This window comes from Dreissena polymorpha, chromosome 5 (assembly GCF_020536995.1).
Source record: "Dreissena polymorpha isolate Duluth1 chromosome 5, UMN_Dpol_1.0, whole genome shotgun sequence".
Classification (NCBI taxonomy): Eukaryota; Metazoa; Mollusca; class Bivalvia; order Myida; family Dreissenidae; genus Dreissena; species Dreissena polymorpha.
The window spans coordinates 70247110-70271062 of NC_068359.1; the positions used below are offsets into that span (position 1 = coordinate 70247110).

Sequence of the window (23953 nt, forward strand, 5' to 3'; positions counted from 1 at the left end):
TATATGCAAACATGTTTTATATAAATAATATAAAATCTAAATGTAATTGCATTTATTTCAAGAATTAATGTTACTAATGATTCTATTTACTGTAAAAATACATTTAACATCTTGCCCTCAATTACACATTCCATTATAATACATTATGATAAATGTCATTTTTGGAGTTGGTATTTACAGCATTATTGCAAATAGAGAATATTTTTATTTACGATAAGATCTGAAGCCTTTTAATCGCACACTGTAGGTTTTCATACTCAACAACAACAACAACAACATTACCTTTATTAAGCTCAAATCACAAATACAGTGACCCAAGAGTATATATCTACATGTAGTTTCAATGCATCTTTTACATAAAGTATAAAGAAAAAAGAAGAGAGAAAGAGAAATGGAGATAAAATAAGATATGGGGCATACATATTAATTGAGTGGGGGAATGCTCATGTTGACCTGAGAAATATACATTATTTCCTTTGGCGTGAATAACCGGTTTATTTACCTGGATTACTAAAACAGACTATATTTATGTTTTTTTTTCCATTTGGTTCTATTTGAAACCCGGTGAATTTGATTGGTTAATTTATTTTCATCTATGGCGCTTCGCTGACCTGTCAGTGTGTAAACCCTCGAATTAGGTCAGAATGTGCGTTTTGTTTGTGTTTTCACTGTTTTATCTGCAGAATAATCACTGAGAGTGATTAATTTATAGTTTGCATATTAACAAAAATGATGCAGAAATTTAAAATGTGTAGACTGTAATTATCTGTTTAAGGTTATTCAACTTGGGATTCATTGGAGTATTTATACTGTTCATCTGTTGAGTCGCGGTACTTAAACTTATTCTCGGAAATAAAACATCCAAACACAACTTACCAATCAAATGAAATATTTTTCCTTTAATCCCATTATAATGTTTATCAGAAATGATAAAAACAGTATAAAATTAACAAAGAACACGAAACAACGCTGAAAAATAGGAATAGCTATCGGACATTTTGTCCTTGTTTATAACATCACTTACTCATAGTTATGAGTTAATTTATTATTCTCTATTCTCAAAATACTATTGAATTCTAATCATCTTTATCACCCATATCATCATCATTATCATTATCATAAAAATTATAAACCAAGACAAAAAAGGAGTGAGTGCGTGTATTTGACAGGACTTTCAACATATAAATGCAAACAACAATTCTTCTGACGCCCGTATGTGTTCCTGTGCGACGGATATAGACCTCAATGGCACCGCTCAGTTGATGAGTCTAGAGACGACTGTAAACCGTGTAACATCTTTGTTCAGATCTCTAAAGAACTGAAAGGATACTATTTAAATGCTGTAGGGCATGTAATTATGAATACTTCACATGCACATGTGTGGCATATGAAAAAGTGCAAATTTATTCATAAAAATTAGACGTCAAGTATATATCTCAAATCAAGAGTTACTGTTTGAATAAACTGATCCCCACCGATGCCCAAAGTGCACATAGGACGCCCCAAATTCCCATCAATCACGTTAAGTTGCTTAAATATTATAAATTTACAAATGTGAATTATTAATTTGTTCAAAAAAGCTGCTTATATCTGCAAGATTCATCCACCACCACCAATCAAGAGCAGTGTACATGACTTCACGTACACCCCATACAATAATCAGTAGTAATAAACGATTGAGGTAAAACCGCGAGCGGGATACGCAACCCTACTGCTCATTTTTCTTTTCTTATTTTTGCTTTTAATGGCTGGGGGACGTATGAGGACCCATGGCTCAAGACCGGTGTCTAGATGCCTTCTTCACCTCCCGAAACCTCTAATTTTAGAGAAATCTACAAAAAGCAGATATTATTATACTGTAAAAATTAAGTATTCTATAGCAAAAAAATGTAATTAAAACATTATCAATTTCATTGCGCAAATTAACATAACAAACAAACATCAAAAGCATCCCGCACACACCCCGGACATCAACAAGAAACAAACAAATCACTCAAACCACAAAATCCATTAAACACTTAAAAAGAATTTTGATAAATCATAAGTATTCCGAGAAAGATATAAATGCATATGACGATTTTTTCAACAGCTATATTAAACCGACTTCAACATCTAACCAGTCACACCAAATTGAAAATATTAAGTAATCGTACAATAAGAATGTCTTTAAAATTAAACGTTCATTACGAAAGACAGCAAAAAATAATACCACTGACATTTAAACACACCAATATTTCAATAAATATGCTGGATGTACTATCTCCAGGAAGTGAGATTCTCGAAAAACATGACACCCATAACTAAAATAAAACCTTATTCAAATACAATATGAAGTAAAAAATGAGTAAAAATACTGTAAAACCATTACATTTCGTGTGGTACGAATTGTCGTGGATTTCGTTGGTGAGCTAAACCACGAATTCAAGTACCAACGATTATTTATACATTTTTAATCCGAAATCGGTCATTTCCGAATGTCATTTCCGACATTTTATTTTGTTGTCGGTTATCCGAGATATTTGCTTTTTGTAAAAAGTACTTCACTTCAGTAGATCAAATTACACTATATCTTAACTTATTAAAATATTTCCGAATTGAAAATGGTAATAATACTTTACAAATCAAGCACGGTATTTAAACTGTACATCAACGATTGTTCTCTTTTACGTGGCGTCATCAAATTAAGTTTGCAGATTGATCACATTTGTCAATTCGTGCCAACTAAAGTAAAAAGAGACATAACGGTTATCACACGTGTATTTAGGGGACCTTATTACTCAATTGTTACTACTAGGGGACCTACTACGCTGAGAATTGCAAATATTGTCAAAACAACATTGGTGGCAATTAGCAAGCGGGGACCCACAAGTGCGCCGCTATATCGCTCTTATAGACAATTATCGGCAACACTTTCATGCTTAAGTGCACATTAACCTCAAGTCTTGCTGTCAACACAGATAAGCAGATTATGCTTCGTTATAACTCTGCTTGTTTTAATAAAAGTTTAATTATTATGACGGTCAGTCTTCCCCGAAAATTTTAAATCCGTGAATCACGTATCAATGAATTAGTTATTTTTTATTTGAAATCCAAGAAATTACGTGTCAACGAACTAGTTGTTGTTTTTTTTTATTAAACCACGAAATTTCATATCGACGAATTTCTATACGTTTACAGTATGCAAAGTAGTATCCGTTATTCTTTGCCATGTGTTTGGTCAAATTCAGATAATTTTAAAATTGACCCCATGTGTGGCCCTTTTACACGAAAAAGTCCTTTTAAATGTCTGTGTAAAACCCCGAAACGGACCGCACACATTCTTACCTGAACATAGCCCGCAAGTCTTTGCACATTTCGTGTTCAAGGCCGGGTTTGGGCAAACGATCTCTTTAAAATCAGCACAATTGTCGGCGTCGTCCTCGCATACTCCTGAAACAGGAGATAACAACAAATGTACGTGAATGGCATGCGTTTGCAAATTGAGACGGCTAGGTATGACTTTAGAGAATCGTGCAAACGATATTCACGTACATGTAACATATCAATGCAGACTTGTGATAAGTGAGATAGCACGCCATTTCCATATAAAAGCTTTTTGGACAGGTAGTATCATAAAAAGACAGTATAAATGATTCGACATAGTGAACAAATAAGGCTTGTGCAAAGGAATACCAAAATGTATGTCTTCAAGAAATGATGTAACGGGAGATGAACCATGTACTAGTATTACTCAATTGTTACTATTATAGGACCGATTCCGCTGAGAATTGCAAATATTGTCAAAACAACATTGATGGCAATTAGCAAGCAGGGACCCACAAGTGCGCCGCTTTATCGCTCTTATCGACAATTATCGGCAACACTTTCATTCTTCAGTGCACATTAACCTCAAGTATTGCTGTCAACACAGATAATCATATTATGCTTCGTTATTACTCTGCTTGTTTTAATAAAAGTGTTATTATTATGTCGGTCAGTCTTCCCCGAAAATTTGAAAACCACAAAATTACGTATCAAAAAATTAGTTGTTTTTTATTTGAAATCCACGAAATTACGTGTCAACGAATTGGTTGTTTTTCATTAAACCACGAAATTTCATACCGACGAATTTCTATACGTTTACAGTAATCAAGAAAACTCAGCTGCTCCAGACTTAAAAGAAAATACACCCATCGTCTTTCTCAGTAAAGTCCGTTCGTGTTAAGATCCAATCTCACGTGGACTAAAAACCGAACTGAAAATATACTTAATATCGACTTTATAATTGCAAAATTATAAACTAAAAGCAATGTAACCAATTATTGAAACATACATACGTTCATTAAGGGCGGGCGGGCGGGTTTATCACCCTTTCGTTTTCTTGTTCAATAACGTTTGCCTGTCGCCTCGAATGGCGACTCAATAGATGTGCAAGTCATATATACCCAAAAACGAAAAACTCGTGCGCTTTCGCTCTTAAACTTACACACAAAACCCGTGCATTATTCGCACTAAACCATTACCATAATCTCTCTTTTAAATAACACGCATTAAACCATATTATACCGTATTTATCAAACCGAGAATAATTTCATTTGAGTCGCGGTAATTAGGTCAAACATGTTTACCACATCATGCGGCGTCTCATCTGGGTCTACGCTGTTTGCCAAGGATTTTTTTCTAGACGCTAGGCAAGTCATAAAGGAATGTCGACGTTAAGTGAATAAATATTATTTTTATATCAGATTTTTTATTTCTTTCGAAAAACCCACGTTCAGGAGTATGGATGCGTATAAAAATAATTACAAGTGCGACGTATCTATACTGGTTAGAGAGTAGTTTTCGGACGAAAAATATGTTCCTGGATTTCTTCGTTTATAATAACAAATATGTCAGGACAAATTTACAGATATTCTGGGTTCGTTTTCTACAAGTGAATGTACACAAAACAGTTGTTTCGTGTGCGCATGCGTATGTATGAGGTCCGTATTTGGGGTCAGTAAAGGAAAGTGATTTCACACTGCACATGAGTATTTTCAGGACATTTAAATAACTTGAGTAAATGGATACAATTTATTAGTTTAAATGATACTTTTTTTATCTGAATTGTAACTATGACGTGACTATTTTTATTTCCCTGGTGCAACATATCATAAAACTCAGATCAAATATAACGTCATATTTATCCACACAATAATGAATAACATGCTAATAGACACAGCATAAATAAAGATTAATATAAAGATTTTATTGCAATATCCACATGTATATAGTGTTGTGGTACATTCCGTTAAATAGAACGTTCAGTTTCTAACGATGTGATAGGTTGCGTTTTAACAAGTGCAGTTCTCTGTTTATTTTCACGGAATTTTTAAGAATTATTGCCAAAATCATATGGATCCTTCCGTAATCGTTACATAAAAATCCAAACTTGATTAGCTTCCTTGTCATAAAAAAAAACTAGTGACGTAACGTGTAAGTCTTGAATAAAACGTTATTTAATTATTTTATAACACGCATTTATAACATTGATCGCGAGCTATTCGACAACAAATAATGACAGAGAATATATGTAATATTGATTTAATTAGCGTCGTTTTTTTCTTGATTTGTTTTTCTTTTGTACGTAACATTACAATATTTCTTCAATTAAATTCGTAGAAATTAAACAATTGACGTCCGATTTATTGATACAAATCCAAGATTCAATATGACGTCATAGTAATATACAATAAGTGAACGTCATGTGTTAACAACAAAGCAAAAATAAAGATTAATATCGTTTACGTTTGTACAACAAAATACAAAATGGAGATTATTCCTTATCTAACAAAATTATTAATCTTCACGCAATACTTCGTGGTACAAGTCAGTACTGTCTCCAACGTGCAAAAGAACTTAAGGCTCTATCGCGGTATCATATAAGTAAAGGCCGTGGTTAAGCATCTTTTTTCGGCATAGCTGTTTAACTTCACTTTTCACCTTGCCTGACCTTTGTAAGCGCCCAATACAATTCAAATAAAATTTATCGTGGCTAGACACGAATGAATACACTTCATTTATTCCATTCGCTGATTTGAGCATACCAACAGAAAATTGGGAACATGACCGCGTCTTTGTAACACTGTTTTACTGCGTGTTCAGCATGAAACAATTTTATCTCTAATGTAAAGACTTGATAGATAAAACAGTTTTACACTCAACTCTCGACATCAATACAGTTTGTGCGTTCACCTTTTATTTTCAGAGGATTGCCAGCGCCAGAGCGTTTGTAATTAAAGGCTATGTTCTCATATTTAGTAATTACTTCCATATTCCTGTCTGTTTACTAGTATATTTAAGTTCATAAAAGTATCGTTTTTCCCTATGCTGATATTCGTTTTGGCAAAATCATTTTACATTGTTTTCAAAATTTAACATTTAACATGTAAAAGTATAAAGTTTCAAACAAGTCGTCGTTCCAGCAGTGGAAGCGTGGCCTCACTTTAATGCATTGTATTCCGACCCGCAATGTATCAGGGTCAGTTCGGCGCCAGCAAAATCATCGTTACGGTTATATAATATAGACGCTATCGCGTGAACTAGGTGGAAAGGAATTTTCTTTAGACCAGAAAAATATGTTATATGAAGATATCTAGCGATATAATTATGGTATGTCGATAATAGATTCATAATGTGTATTCAACAATACCATGATAAATATTATTTTTTTTAAGAATTATTCAACCATATCGACTAATTTATAAAGCATGAGCGCGGTGATTCTCCATACTGTAAATAATTGAATCAAATAGCAATGTCCGACAAACCACTTAAACAGCTTTGTTCGAAGAACGCGCGTATACATATTTAAAATATGTACGGGAACTTCGCGTGTGGCCGGTTGACTCGTATGTTTTAATTTCACTTCCATTCTTCTTCTGGTTTTCTGTTTGTATCTATAGGTTTATGACCAGCAATATAATGTAAAATAAGCCGCGAAAACTCCGCGTAGCATCCCGTACTGCGTTCGATGCAGCTAAGAACTGCACAGAAAGACATTCGCTATCTTTGATCTCATTCATTGAACTCTTTACCTTTCAGCAATTCCAACCACAATCAACGCCGTATATTTTTTTAAAGATATTTCTTGTTCACTAGTAGCTGTGCAGAGTTTCATTTCAAACCACTTAAAAGACTTCTACAAATATATAAAAAGAGCACAACAGTGGAAGATATAAATCTAGATGATCCTTCTATACTTTATTAATGTAATCATAGTATTGTGGTACTCATAAAAATATATACTTGCAAGTGTAAAATTGTGAACTGTCAAAATATTTATAAATTTAAACGATCGGATTTGTTTATTGAATGAAACGCAGATTATATCAGTGTTATATCAATGGTATTAAAACATGTTTTGGTGGGTGACATAATTGACGCTGACCTACCTTGCATTAAAGCGGGACTCCGCGATTTGTATGTGTGTTAAATTATAATATATTGATAAAAATGTTACAATAACACAAAATGGGCAAGAAAATTTTTATATTTAAGACGAATCTCATAAAATGCAGCAAAGACAAATTAGCGCCCCGAGCAGATTGTAACGAAGCTATTTCGTACATATTTTCCTACAATAACCGAAGCATTCGTCTTTTTAATAGAACCGGAGTTAGTGTTCGTGTGTCATATGAATAGATATCGTCCCAAAACTTTAACCTTGCTCACAAAATTAAAATTATTGGGTCTATGTTCTTTAATCTTCACATGTGCTTGCATCTCATTGAGATCTACAATCAAACATGGTTTTAGGTCTCTAGGTCATAGGTCAAGGTCACTGTGAACTTTACATTCAAAATAAAGATCAGTTGTCGAGTGACGTCACGCGCACCAGCAAACTTTTAACTCCGCCCACTGGTTGGCAAAAGAGGTGGATTTCATATAAGCGCGTATAGAGGAGGTTGACAGAATCATCGTTTTTATTGATAATCACGCACAATATCAAATATAATTTTGCTAATTTGTCTGAATAAAACCTTAGCATGCAAGGCCATTCATTTTTGAAACGATTATATTGTTGTTAATATTTGTTTTTACTAACAACGAAATCGGGAGTGGAATATATCTAATAGCTCGGTATATGGTGACCACGAACATCTCTCTACTTTGCACTTCTTTGCGACCATTTTTAGTTCAAAACTCTCAGAACTTGAAATTATTTCAAAATATAATAAATCGAATGAACAAAAAACAATGCAGGATGAAAACAAACAACAAATAGATCGAGTTTATGTACGCAACATAAATACTGATTCGAACCATGATATTTCTTTTAAAAAAACTTACCTTGTTACACCTTAAAGAAATTCTCTTGATAAATGTTATTGTTTTATTTAATTGTTCACACCAATTTTGACACTCTTTGTTGAAGCATTTTAACCCAGTGTTTAATTGCACCTTTGTTCATCACAAACCAATTATCTCGTTATGATCGGATACTGTCCAGACAAAGGAAACATGGTGTCATAAACCCAGGCACCTATACTTGGGTCCCTGCATAAACCACATGTTGCAGACGAGTGTGGGGTCATTAAACACAATTTATGATACCACCATGTCATCTATTGACAAATTGAGCAGTCATTTAAGCCTAATGTTAAAGCCAAAATACTTGACAGTTGCCAGTTTCAACGTTTAAAAAAAATGAACACATTTGTCGGAAATGGATAAACAGGAACAATTTCACATATATAAGCCAGTTTAATCATAAGGATATAGTGTTGAATAACTATAAATTAAAAATATTGTGCAATTTTACTGCAACACAATTAAGGTATTTAACGCGTACCGGCAAATGTAAACTCCGCTATCACTCCTTATCACTGGTAAATAGATTTCAATATACATGCAAAGACAGTTCAATTTGCATAATATGCAGGTTTTATTCCCATTTGTATGCTAAAATTTATTAATATTGTCAGAAATGTTAACGAAAGGAAAATGTATTCACTAGAAATGAAAATTACCACAACATTTAAAATTGTAATATAATCCGCATTTTAGGGCGCTGTTTTATAATTGATAAAATACACCTCCAACACTTTCGGTCGGTGATGAAAAATAGCACTATCCTCATCACTTATAAATATTATCTAATTAATATATGTTTAATTATTTTTTAGATATTATTTATTTAAGTCTTACTATCAGAAAGAATAGGGCAAATGTATTGTTTTGTTTTGTGGAATTGTCAGTATTGAGTCTTTCGACCACGTTTACTTTGATGCTTATATCTACTTCGTGTTTTTATAAAGAGGAAATTACATTTATGAATATACATTTATTGGTACTATTTTTAAGAGTTTGAATGTTAATTTCGGATTGTTGTATCGATTTATTGACTTAACAAAAGCCCTTAATACATGTTTAACGTTTCTGTAGCTAGTGTTTTTGCCAACCAGTCAGTGCGCATGCGCGGAAAATCCCGAATGTAAACAATAACATTCAACTGGTCTATAATCTTGTTTCTAAAATAGCTTCCGTGCGGCTTCAAAGCGCAGTAGGAGGCATTGTGTTCCACAAACACAGCTGTTGTTGGGACTAAAAATAACCCATAGACGTATTTTTGCAGGAGTCAAAATCTGGTCAAATAAAATGTCTTGGTTACTAAACCCAGTTAAGGGTCAAATGAAAGTCCTGATCAAGTTTTTGATGTTCCCTTAATTTACACTCAACCATTTGTAATGTACATGTATCATGTTTTTGCGTGTTTAATCGGTGCGTAATTTGGATAAAATGACAGTAATAAATTAAAATAAATATGCATGCTGAAGATTTTTTCAGGCAATATACACACTTTGCTTGTATGCAGATTTCAAATGGAGTAAAGACTATAGCTCGTGGTCCCTTTAATGTGTACATTTCATAATCATGAATTCTCAAATAAGTTTTAACTGAAATGTTACAATTTTAAATTGATATTTCAATCAAATTTTCAGCATGAGAGGAATATTGTTGAAAACCTCAGTTTAAAATAAAAATGTTTTTGAATAGACCTTGAAGATTTCAAAAAAAATCACAAGTAGTACTTGCTTAGTATATTGACTTGTAAGCATATTAATCGGTTTGTGAATTGATTGGCGGAGGCCATTCAGTTTGTCAATCATCTGGATGAGTGATTTGGATGGTCTGTTAAAAGAATGGCTAGTATGCCAGTCTTATGACTGATCATCAGTGGAAAGGTCCATCAGCTGGCTTATATTGTATAACAGAAATACGACGGCCAATTAAATTAAGAACTTGCGAGTTCAAACCTCAACTAAGTCACTTATTGTGGATTGGTCATGAATTAAATTCTAATGTCATTGTCCTCTTCTTAATCCATAAAGACATTTGACAGAAAATGAAATAAGTATACGTGCTATTAAAATTGTTACGATTTTCTACGCGTTTACATGTTAACCGATAGCCATAACATGTCTGCACTTCAGTATAGCTTAAAAACAAAGCAAGTAATAAAAAGGCGATTCTGAACAAATCAAATGAAAACAAAATGTTCTCATATGTGAAATTTATTTCATATCTACAGCTACTTTTTAATTAAAGCTTCATAACGTAAACGTAGTAAAACAACCAAACTTCAAAGATGGATCATCTCATCTTCTGTTGTCCGTTCTTGGACAAATAAGCGCCCCGAGCCGATTTTGACGAAGATATTTTGTACATATTTTCCTATAATAACCGAAGCATTTGTCTTTTTATTAAGATCAGAGTTACTGTTCGTGTGTCGTATGAATAGATATCGTTGCAGGAAATTAAAATGATCCGTAAAACTAAATTAAGATTCACATAGAACATGCATGATATACATGCTGGCGAATTCGACTGTACAGGCATTTTCGATTTCAGAATTAAATATCTGGCTAAGTTCGCATTTTTCGACACATGCTCTTCTTTACTTTTATTTTAATTTATATTGACACATATGTATAATAAGTTTTTTTACACATTTGATATAAATTCATAAATATTTGACAAAATCGTGCAGTCACGCTTTATTTCCTAAATTATGTTGGCTAGATTGCCCCGGACTGTTTTGTTGCTTTTGTCCGCAGTTGGTATTCGAACCATATATATTTCTACCAGATTTGTGCCAAAATAATTTGATTTTATCTATTTTACAAACAAAAACTTGTGTGGGCTTTTCAAACATTATCTCATATGACCTTTTGAACTGACAATATACTGTTCTAAATCATAATAAAATTTCAATTAAATGTAATTCTTTGTAAAATTTTGCTAAGCAAGTTAATCATGCTATTAAACAGCATTGTAGTTAAACTATATATTTTTCAAAAGCTCAGAACAGCTTAATTGGTAGATCAACCCAGGCCGGCATCATTGCTAATTTAGGTGGCTCAATGATTGGTTTCGGGTTCGAATCCCGGTCTGACCTTTGTAGGTAAACTTGTGGTTTCAAGGCTGGCAACTGATAGTGTGACAATCTGTTTTGGGCAGGGTTTTTGGCTAATAGTTCAGTCCATTATGTCACATCAAACGCTTTAATATGGCCCGTTTGTTGTTTAATTGCTGATTAACATAATAATAAAAAGTTCATTTCCTTATTTTTTATACCAGTTTTTGCGAACTCCACGTTCTTCTGCTAGGAAGTACCTTGAATAATTTAATGCAAATATTATCTTTTTTTATTTAGTTTCTTCTATGTAACATTAATTAAGCTCGCTTTGAGGCTTTGCCTTATTTCATATTATTTTGTAAAACTACGAGGAGTGCTTATATAAAGTAAAAACTACCCCCATCATTGTATGAGCACGGATGGTAGACTTTTACTCCAGGGGTCAGTGGGTCAAGCCCAGTGGAGGGTTACTTTTTTCCCTTTTTTAATTGCATTCTTGTTTTTACATCTGAAACTTTTAAGATCCAATGTTTACAATTATCAATATAAAGCATTTAATGACACACTTCAATACATGCCAAAATCTGTGCAAAGGCCCCTTTAAAGAAAGTGTCTTCTGAATAAAAATCCAGTCTAGAAGGAAAAGCTGCGCTCTAGGAAAATAGGGTTTAATGCACTTGCGTAAAGTTTTTCCCAGATTAGATTAAAATCATTACCAAAAATATATAACAAGGTATTCAACTCAAAATCACCCGAAAACGGGGTACATCGCTTTGAACAGCCAAATCTTCATCAATTTTGCAGCGATTTTCACGAACTTGGTCTTATTTAACGCAGAAATGAATTTCCTTTCTGCAAATGTGCATATCTTGCAAAATTTTGCCAAATGCTTGGTCAAATTTTAAGAAATAACACGATTGTGAAATGTGACATCTGGAATGGTTTCAATACTGAGGCTCTTAAAAACACCTATTTTTGGATCGTTAAGTGCGTCTGGGGTCAATGACAAGACTACTATAGCTCGCCAGACGCTGACCTCTCTATGCATTGATTTATTCACCCATTTGTGTCTAGTGGACTCTCCCATCCTTCTAAATTGGATCAATTTATTTCCAAAATACGGGATGTCTAGTACATTTATTTCTATATTTAAAATATTTATTACAGAAATTCCTTTAAGCAAACAGCGCAGACCCTGATTAGACGCCGCATCATGCGGCGTCTCATCTGGGTCTATGCTGTTTGCCAAGGCCTTTTTTCTAGACGATAGACTTAAATGGGTTAATAAACCGTTACGAAGAATAAAACTGTATGCAAATATTGGAAACAACCCATACGTATAAAATATGCTTATGGCGTAAACGACATAATCAATTTAAACTTTATTATCAATATGCAAACAACATAGTAACACTTGATCAAGTAAACACATGTTTTATATTGGATGGGAGTTAACAATATAAACTAGATTTGCGTTTATTATGGCATTTAATTTATTGTGTGAGTCACACGTTAAAACACGCATATGTCATGGAGACATGTAGCGTTGTGATGTATTTTATTGCAAACAATAACATTCATTTTGATAAAATGTTGCTTAAATATACGGTTGTTAATAGTGTAGTACATAGACGTGATTGGAACCAGACCGCTTATTTATGCATGATTTATTATACCCCCTTAAACGATGTTTAGGGGGTATATAGGAGTGAGCTTGTCTGTCTGTCTGTCGGTCCGTTTTAGGAGTCCCCTCTCTAATTCAAGTTGTTTTCATCCGATCTTCACCAAACTTGGTCAGATGTTTTACCTTGATGATGTCTAGATCAAGTTCGAATATGGGTCATACCGGGTCAAAAACTAGGTCACGGGGTCACTTAGTGCGTTTTAAACATTGGGCATGGTGTCCGCTCTCTGATTCAAGTAGTTTTAATCCGAGCTTCACCAAACTTGGTCAGAAGTTGTATCTAGATGATGTCTAGGCCAAGTTCGAACATGGGTCATGACAAGTCAAAAACTAGGTCACGGAGTCACATAGTGCGTTTTAAACATTGAGCATGGTGTCCACTGTTTATTTTTGTGAAGACAACATGCACAATATTCTTTGTTAATGCGGCATGTAGGGGTATTCGTAACGCCTGTGACAAAGCTCTAGTTTTGTATACTAGTCAATCAAGCACTATTGTTACTAGATTAGCCTATGCAGTCCGCACAGGCTAATAAGGGACGACACTTTCCGCTTTTATAATATTTTTCGTTTAAAGGAAGTCCCTTCTTACCGAAAATCTTTTTTAGGTGGAAAGTGTCGTCCCTGATAAGCCTATGCGGACTGAACAGGCTAATCTGGGACGACACTTTACGCACAAGCATTAAGCCCAGTTTTCGCAGAACGCGACTCAATTATTATACGCTCCATGTTCAGAAGGAAAATCAAAACATAGGCAAAACTCGTGTAAAAACGAAATCGGAGCCAAAGTATCTCATGGTATTACATGAAATTAATAAGTTCCATTCATTGTCCCCTACCGGTTTCACCGGAGGGGACTTATGGTTTGCGCTCTGTCTGTCTGTCTGTCTGTCTGTCTGTCTGTCTGTCTGTCTGTCTGTCTGTCTGTCTGTCTGTCTGTCTGTCTGTCTGTCTGTCTGTCTGTCTGTCTGTCTGTCTGTCTGTCTGTCTGTCTGTCAGTCACACTTTTCTGGATCCTGCGATATCTTTAAAAGTTCTTAATATCTTAACTTATCTTAACTTGAAACATATATAGATGGCAATATGGACATTGTGCACGTCATTTCATTTTGTCCCTACGTCAAAAAGTACGGTTGCTATGGCAGCAAATGTATATAAAAATGCTGACAATGTTGGAATTTCCGACAATGGTGGAGCCGGTAGGGGCCATATATTGCCCCTATATATTGGCAATAGTCTTTTTATGTTTACTACCGATGATACAATATGCCTTATTTGCAACAAAACTGCAACAAGCAACTCCGAAAGAATGTTGTTCGTAGTTTGAAATATCGTGCGTCTTTTAAAATGCCGTGTGTTGTGTACCATTAGCGACAATCGACTATTGACCAATATTTGCGCGATATAATAACTCTCGCCAATTAAACTGTCGTATTGAGCGATGATTTTAATGGTGCTTGTTGCCGTACGAGGTCGACACGTGACTATAAAAGCAAAGACACGACTTAATACATTTTACGACGATATGCGACTCAATAAGTCGACACTCAATTGTTGAATGCTGCTTTCCATGGCAAATATATTCTCAGATGTCACGCGTCGCCTTTAATTCTCGCTTGTCGTTTTAAAATGTCAACTATTGTTTCGCTAGAAACATTTTATCACCATATTATTGCTGATTAAAGAGCAGCCTTGATTTCCAGGCGTCGCGATGATATTAAAAAGCTTTTGCTACTTGCATTTTACAACGATCCGGATGGTCAAATATGATACTTAGATTTTTCAACGACAAAAAAAGATGTAGCAATATTTTGTATTTAACTTAATTGATTTTCCCCGATTCTTGTTTATGCGGTAAATAAATAACTTGTAAATAAGCATACACTTTACCAGGCTTTTGAAACTTTTCTAAATGTCTGTTGTATAAGCTACTTAAAAGTACCCATGCAATTTACCAAGATAAGAAAAGAAAGTATATAAAAACGTCAACTCACCTTCAGTAACCTGTGGCAGAGTCAGCAGAGCGCGTCAACTCACCATCAGTAGCTTTTGACAGAGTCAGCAGAGCGCGTTAACTCACATTCAGTAACCTGTGGCAGAGTCAGCAAAGCGCGTCAACTCACCTTCAGTAACATGTGGCAGAGTCAGAAGAGCGCGTCAACTCCCATTCAGTAACATGTGACAGAGTCAGCAGAGCGCGTTAACTCACATTCAGTTACATGTGGCAGAGTCAGCAGAGCACGTCAACTCACCTTCAGTAACCGGTGACAGAGTCAGCAGAGCGCATCAACTCTCCTTCAGTAACTTGCGACAGAGTCAGCAGAGCGCGTCAACTCACCATCAATAACCAGAGTCAGCAGAACGCGTCAATTCTCCTTCAGTAACCTGTGACATAGTCAGCAGCTCGACGTCAACTCTCCTTCAGTTACCTGTGGCATAGTCATTAGAGCGCGTCAACTCCCCTTCAGTAACCTGTGGCAGAGTCAGCAGAGCGCGTCAACTCACCTTCATTAACCAGAGTCGGCAGAACGCGCCAACTCTCCTTCAGTAACCTGTGACATAGTCAGCAGATCGACGTCAACTCTCCTTCAGTAACCTGTGGCATAGTCAGTAGAGCGCGTCAACTCACCTTCAGTAACCTGTGGCAGAGTCAGCAGAGCGCGTCAACTCACCTTCAGTAACCTGTGGCAGAGTCAGCAGAGCGCGTCAACTCACCTTCAGTAACCAGTGGTCGAGTCAGCAGAGCGCGTCAACTCACCTTCAGTTACCTGTGGCAGCGTCAGCAGAGCGCGTCAACTCGCCTCCAGAAACCTGTGGAAGAGTGAGCAGAGCGCGTCAACTCACCTTCAGTATATAGCAGAGTCAGTAGAGCGCTTCAACTCACCTCCAGTAATCCGTGGCAGAGTCAGCAGAGCGCGTCAACTCACCTTCAGTAACTTGTGGCAGTGGCAGCAGAGCGCGTTAACACGCCTTCATTAACCAGTGGCATAGTCAGTCGAGCGCGTCAACTCTCCCTCAGTAACCTGTAACATAGTCAGCAGATCGACGACTTCTCACCTTCAGTAACCTGTGGTCGAGTCAGCAGAGCGCGTCAATTCATCTCCAGTAACCTGTGGAAGAGTCCGCAGAGCGCGTCAACTCACCTTCATTAACCTGTGGCAGAGTCAGCAGATCGACGACAACGCACCTTCAGTAACCTGTGGCAGAGTCAGCAGATCGACGACAACTCACCTTTTTTCAGTAACCTGTGTCAGAGTCAGCAGATCGATGACAATTCATCTTCAGTAAACTGTTGCAGAGTCAGCAGAACGCGTCAACTCACCTTCAGTAACCTGTGGCAGCGTCTGCAGAGCGCGTCAACTCACCTTCAGAAACCTGTGGCAGAGTCAGCAGAGCGCGTCAACTTACCTTTAGTAACCTGTGGCAGCGTCAGCAGAGCGCGTCAACTCACCTTCAGTATCTTGTGGCAGTGGCAGCAGAGCGCGTCAACTCACCTTCAGTAACCTGTGCGTTGTCCGACCTAGCTACGCCTATGCGCTCGGGTAAATGACAACAAGTCGTCGTTCGTTTCTCTGATTAATTTGGATAGGATTAATAAATCCCTATGTACACAATACTACTACTACTACTTCTACTACTACTTCTACTACTACTACTACTCCTACTACTACTACTACTACTACTACTACTACTACTACTACTACTAATAATAATAATAATAATAATAATAATAATAATAATTATTATTATTATAATAGTAATTATAATAATAATAATATAATAATAATAATAATAATAATAATAATAATAATAATAATAATAATAATAATAATAATAATAATAATAATAATAATAAAATAATAATAATAATAAACGAAATACAATAAATATCATTGGCGGTATGATGAGCGAAAGATTTCACAAATACTCAATACAAAATAAGAAATGTCTGAAATACAATAAAACGTTAAATCCAGAATGGCTAATAATGCCATATAGAAAAATATTGTTTACCTGTAGGTTTTTAATAGAAGCCTACAAAAATGGATTATATTTAAAGTGAGCTGTGCGGTGCTCGTGCAGAAAGGCGAGAAGGTTAGATATAACTAGGTTATTTAAACTTACAAACAACATATACGCTACACTTAATTACCGTAACTACTTTTACTATTTCTGTAATCAATATCTACTAAAATTATATTTACACCCTACGGCATATTTGCCCCTCTTTAAATCAAATGACGTCCCGACATTTTACAGTAATTGTAGCTGTAGCTTACCAACCAGTAAATTGTTCAGTGGTCGAGCAATGTGTGCAAATCTTTTGATAAATCGTCTGTAGTACCCAACGAAACCCAGAAACTTTCTCACTTCTTTGATTTCCATTGGGTCAGCCTTAATACCATCTGCGAAGACCACGTGGCCAAGATATGTTATCTTAGTATGAAAGAATTGGCACTTCGAATGTTTGATTTTCAGGTTGTGTGATGCTAATCTTGATATATTTATATTTAATATCAAAATACATAATACGATAAAGTTTATACAGTGGCGGTTTCAGGATTTCTGGTTTGGGGGGGGGGGGGGTGGGGGAGCGGGATATTGAAAGATTTGCTGGGGTCCATGGAGCCGCTAGGGGCCCTGGTGGGTACCACTTCTCGACTATGTCACGCCTTTTATCAAAGTACCATCTTATAATGCCATGAAAGTGCATAGTTTATATGTAGTACGGATTGGTATAGCCGGAAGAAATGCTATAAAAAATTTCCGCTCGTTTTGGCGCATCCATCTTTGTTGACATAAAATGCAGCGAAAAGATAATCAATGTGCAAAAAGAGTTATACATCAGAATTGGAAAGTTCGGCTTGAAAAACCGGCTGACAGAGAATTTAAGGTTAAAACATTTAGCGATTGTCTGTGATTAGTGGGAAATATAGAGTACGAAAAAAAGAAACAAGAATTTAAATAGGTGATTAAGATCTAGTTAAGTGTGAAACATCAAATACATTGACTTTAATTTGGCGATTTTTTTAGGTAGTCCGCACAGGCTAATCATGGACGACACTTTCAGCTTGTATGGTATTTTTCGTTTAAAGGAAGTCCCTTTTTACCAAAAATCTAGTTTAAGCGGAAAGTGTCGTCCCTGATAAGCCTATGCGGACTGCACAGGCTAATCTGGGACGACACTTTACGCACATGCATTATGCCCAGTTTTCTCAGAACAAGACACATATGGATCGCGCGTGCCTAATATTGATCTGAAATTTGTCAAATGACGTAACAGTTCGGTTTGCACACAGCTAAACTGCACTTTATAATTGCGATTTATCACATGTCATACCCTGCTATCCGTGTAATATAACCATTACGAAATTTTTCATCTTACACATGTGTAAGATACTTTGTAAGCGTTTTAATTGGCTTCTTTTCGTTCGATTGACCAATCGCATTTAGTTATTTTGCTGAAATAAAAATGCAACGTCAAATGACTTAACGGAATGTAAACAACATTCGAGATTTATCATTATAGTTGCGTAAATATTTATTTAATTTGCTCATTTAAAAGTATGTGATAAAAAATATCCGGCACTCGTTGTCATTTCATAACATTTTTATTAAACTCGTCAAGGAAATTCGTTAGTAAGCTCGCCACAGGCTCGCTTACTAACAAAATTCCTGAACTCGTTTAATTAAATATGGTATGATATGATCTCTCTTGCCAGATCCTATATTAATTATTATATTCCACATGACCACCACCATACCGGAAGCGGCACCGATGAGGAGCCCCTTTGTTGTCGCGCGCCGGTACATGGGCGCCAGGATGAAGATCATACACATTGGTCCGTCCATGCAGGCGAATATACTTTGTGAGATGGCCTGAATTGAGCCCGGAAGAATTGAAATCAGGAAGGAGATCCCCATTGCCACAGCTCATATCCCCACTCGGACACTTGCGATTGTTTAAAACTTAAAACGGTTACTTGTTATCAATTATTTATTATTTTAAATCTTACATTTATATGAACAAAAAACACAATTAAACCCAATTAAATACAAGTAACCAGCCAGGCATCCCCTTCGGCTTTGGTCAGTTTGCGATTGCCGGATTGGTCATTATTATGTCATAGTGCGTTTAATGTGTTTTCTATTTTTTTAAATGCTATGAATCGATTTCTGGTATTGCAATGCTCCCTAAAATGGAAGCATATAGCCGCCGCTTTTTCCTTCCTTTTAAAATTTAATTTTGATGATACAGAGTGTGCGGATGTGTGAAATGAATTTCAAAGAAAGTAATTTTCGTTCCAATTGGTGTCCGTCCGTATTCCCTGCTGCTCGTCTTTCCTGTCGTCAAATTCTTCGTTTGCGCGCGAGATCAATCAATATTTGTATTTAATGATACTTAATATGTAGCATCTCTCTTAAGAATGTTCTTGCGCTTTGTGTCGGGTCGTTCCGCTCTATTTATTTAGCCCTTCGATATGACATATTTGCGACATGTTAGTATGACAATCAAATTTCCAAGTTCAGGAACAAATTATTAGATTTTGATAAAAACTTGATAATTAATCATATAGGTTGGCATGCTGCTCGGTCTTTCCGCTTAAAATATTTTTTAGAGTGATTGCCCTTTGAAAACTGTAACAATATGTTTCCCCACAATATATCAGACACATTTAATCCGACTATGGTGAACTTTATTCGCAGCGTGACTGCGTGGCAATAGGGCGGACGTGCACCTTTTTTAAAGGTCGTTACTCTTAAAGGATTCTGACGTGAGTTACTGACCTTTTATTGATAATAAGACATTTTTGCATTATGTGTTTCTTTACCAAAATCAAATCCCTGCAGATATTTATAAAGTCGACTTCTCGATATTACACGTGTAAATGTTATAAATTATTGTTATAGATCTAAATTGAATTGTCTTGCTTTAACCGAGAATTGTGGTTAAACCGTGTTAAACCGTGTTCCTATACACCAATCTCAATTCAACATCAATTATAAAATTAAAGCGGTGCCCGCAATATAACTGATTTATTGAAGATTGTTTTCCAGTAAGGAGATTGTAGAATTCAATAGTTACTGTTTTCGGAGTGTATGTAACACGGCGTAAGTACAAACAAACGCACTGTGATGCAGAAATTTTATTTGAAGAAAGTGATAAAAAGAAAAAGAAATAAACAACAATATGATAAAACATGTGTTCAAAAGCCATGTAACACTGAAATAACATTTTGACACAGTGATAAATTAACAATTTCAAATCTTCAAGACAAACGTTGTGTACATATAAATATAAGCAAAGTAACACCACCACCCGTAAAACTATTGATGTTGTTTCGTTTAAAACCGGAGTGGTATCATAAAGACGAATATTCTTGTAACGTTTCACAAAGATTTGATCAAATGTTGCAAAAGATTGCTGACAGATCACTTTTTGACAAGAATATGAGAAGCATGAATTCTGCTGGGAAAAAAAAGGATACAATTAAATATTGTGTCAGCAAATCTGTAGATGCGGAAAAGGGCATACTTGGGCCGCAAAGACGAATCCAAACTGTCTATCACAGCACAGACTGACTGTCGCACATAGGAGGAGAAATTACAATGCTTTAAAAGGAAAGGATGTTAATAATTCCCAGTGGCTCAATAGGCTTCATTATACCAATCCGTTTTGAAACTGACTAGACAATACATGTTGATCCAATATATTGCACGTGTCAGTTTGCAAGTATGATGGTGATTTATTTTATTTACGGTACTAATAAAACGTGTTTTTGGAAATGATGAATTTTTACCACTTTCGATCGAAATAAAGAACCTGATTTGAACCAATCAAATATGATAATATTATGTTGTATGTTAGTGGATATTGGTCTTTATGCAAGCCACACTAATGTTATTACACTCGATCTTAGAGTGTAGACATAGAAATATGTTTGCAATTGAAAAGAAACATTAAACTAAACCCGACACCACAAGCTATGAGTTGATTACAGTTAGATTTGATTTAACTAATGTAATATTAAAATTAATCCAGTAAAAGACGTTGAGCTGTCACATGTTTTATGTATTATTTTGAAAAGCAAAGGTCGAGGTATAGTGTTTATATATATACACATACTGGGGCATAAACATATTTAGAAAAAACAATTGAATCGATATCTGTTCAAATTCATCCCATATGAAAGTAGAGCCAGGTTGTATTTTGCAACTAAAACATTGAAATTTACGTATGTGTAGATTGTTATTAACCCATTTATGCCTAGTGGACTCTACCATCCTCCTAAATTGGATCAATTTATTTCCAAAATTAGGGATGTCTAGTATATTTATTTCTATATTTAGAATATTTCTTACATGAATTTCTTTAAGCAAACAGCGCAGACCCTGATGAGACGCCGCATCATGCGGCGTCTCACATGGGTCTACGCTGTTTTCAAAGGCCTTTTTTTCTAGAAGCTTGGCATAAGTGGATTAATGGCATGAACATGTAAGCAACGTATACAAACACCTATAACCGCACAACTGATACACTGCTGTTTGTCATATTTGTTTTAAAAAAAAGAGATAAAAAAGAGAAGATTTTTTTGTTAATAGTCCGTATGTTCGTTCAGGAGTCAGTCGTTGAGCCGGTCTCATCTCGTTGTTTAAGAAAGTCGAGAAGCATTGTATTCGTCAGCATCACAGTCCCCGTTTGGCGGTTTATCTGCCTGCTTCTTACACTTTGACGGCGATGTCGTGTTGTAGATCCAGTTCTGTTCGGTCTCGCACAGGCAGAACTTGTCACTGCATGGCGGGACTTCACCTCCTTTATTTCCACAGCAGTCGTGTTGTTTACACTTGACTCCATTCGATCGATCACACGAGTTTGCTCTTGGCCAAAGTCGTCTATGGAATGAAGACAAACACCATCAAATTGTAGTTTGAACTTGTCGTTTTCGAACTAATTATTAAAAGGGGTCGTCCAACAGATTTTGGCATGTATTGAAGCATGTCATTGAATGCTTTATATTGATTAATTTAAACATTTGACCGAAATATCTCCAGTAAAAAAAACAAGGATACAATTTAAAAAATGGAAAATAAATAAACCTCAACAGGGTTCCAACCACTGACCCCTGGTGTCCTGGAGTAACAAGTCTCCCTGCATAGACCACTCGACCATCCATACTCATGCTTAGAGCGGATGTATTTTTTTACCTATATAAGCAATCCTTGTAATTTCGCAAAATATAACGACAACAGCAGAACTTTCCAAATTATTCAATCGTTTCGCGTCGCACGACGCTTTATAATTTTCAGGTTTTCAAATCGTCAAAAGATGCATATAATGGATATTTAAGAGCATGGTAAATGGTCGATATTACTATTTCCTCAAACATGTCATAACAAAAACGAAAATTCGCGAATCTGAAACAACTTTTTTTAATTTTGTCAATTTACCAATCTGTTGGAAGACCCCTTTAAAGTCTCGCAGTCTTCAAGCCTATATGTTTGACAATCATAACTATCTATGCGCGTTTTATTGAATAAGTGTAACATAATCTTTCATAGTAAAATCTCGTATGGTCATGATTACAGGAAAAATAATACTAGGTTAGTAATAAATAAAGGTTTGCTCATAACCCTTACTTAACATTAACCCATTTATGCCTAGCGTCTAGAAAAAAGGCATTGGCAAACAGCGTAAACCCAGATGAGATGCCACATGATGCGGCGTCTCATCAGGGTCTGCGCTTTTGCTTTAAGGAATTTCTGTAAGAAATATTCTAAATATAGAAACAAATATACTAGACATCCCTAACTTTGGAAATGAATTGATCCAATTAAGAAGGATGGGAGAGTCCACTAAGCATAAATGGGTTAACCTGGCATTGTATTTATCTCATATTTTCGCTTATGGTTTATAGTTTGAAAGGAACAACTGAAATGGCTGGAAGTACCACACAACAGATAAGTACAAACAGGATATTATATCCTGACGTCATTAAAGTCATTGCACAATACGTATCACATTTATCTTAAATTGCGAAATATCAAATGGGCAAAGTAACCGATGATAAAATACAATTGACGTCATTGTTCATCGCATGTCAGCTGCCAATGCTGAAGTTAACCTAAGTTTATTTTCTGTTGTTTTTTTTTCGGAAATGCAAGGATGATGGTGGTTTATATACTTTCCATTGCCGAAACAAGTACAATATTCAATTTTATTTAAGAAGAGACAAGTATCTTTCAGTGGGATTTAATAAGATATATACTCGCTTGATGGCCATGATTTATAGTGGAATGGAACTGCCTTACGTTAACCTCATAGGTAACGCGCAAAAAAAGAATCACGTTAATTATTAACAACTTTGCCTTGCAAATAAATTTGATTTACTTCTTTTCTGGTGTGTCTTTTAAGCTGAACATTAAAATATTGTGAATGTATGTATGTGCTCGCCACGTATGTAATTTAACTAGATTTTCGGTCAAAAGGGACTTCCTTTAAACGAAAAATATCATCAAAGCGGAAAGTGTCGTCCCTGGTTAGCCTGTGCGGACTTCACAGGTTATTCTGGGACGACACTTTCCGCACATGCATTAAACCCCCTTTTCACATAGCACGGCTCATATGTGTATTTCCCTTTTATAATATGAACGTCTGTGATCCACCAGCGAATAAGAATAAAACCGCTGTAAACACCAACAATAGATAAACCGCACTCTGTGAAAAAGGTGTTTAATGCATGTGCGTAAAGTGTCTTACCAGATTACCTGTGCAGTCCGCACAGGCTAATCAGGGACGACACTTTCCGCCTAAATTGGATTTTTGCGAAGAAGAGACTTCATTTAAACGAAAATGTCATAGAAGCGGAGAGTGTCGCCCTTGATTAGCC

General features: G+C 35.6%; 1 protein-coding gene across 1 annotated transcript in view; it reads right to left on the minus strand.

Annotated features, from left to right (window-relative positions):
- Positions 1 to 18989, minus strand: part of LOC127831323 (prostatic spermine-binding protein-like) — a 26793-nt gene extending 7804 nt beyond the window's left edge. Inside the window, exons 1-2 of the mRNA XM_052356291.1 lie at positions 18830 to 18989; positions 15949 to 16000 (exon numbers count right to left, since the gene is read on the minus strand). Of these exons, the coding sequence (XP_052212251.1) occupies positions 15949 to 16000; positions 18830 to 18989 (212 nt within the window). The remainder of the gene's footprint in view (positions 1 to 15948; positions 16001 to 18829) is intronic.
- Positions 18990 to 23953: the final 4964 nt, after the last annotated feature.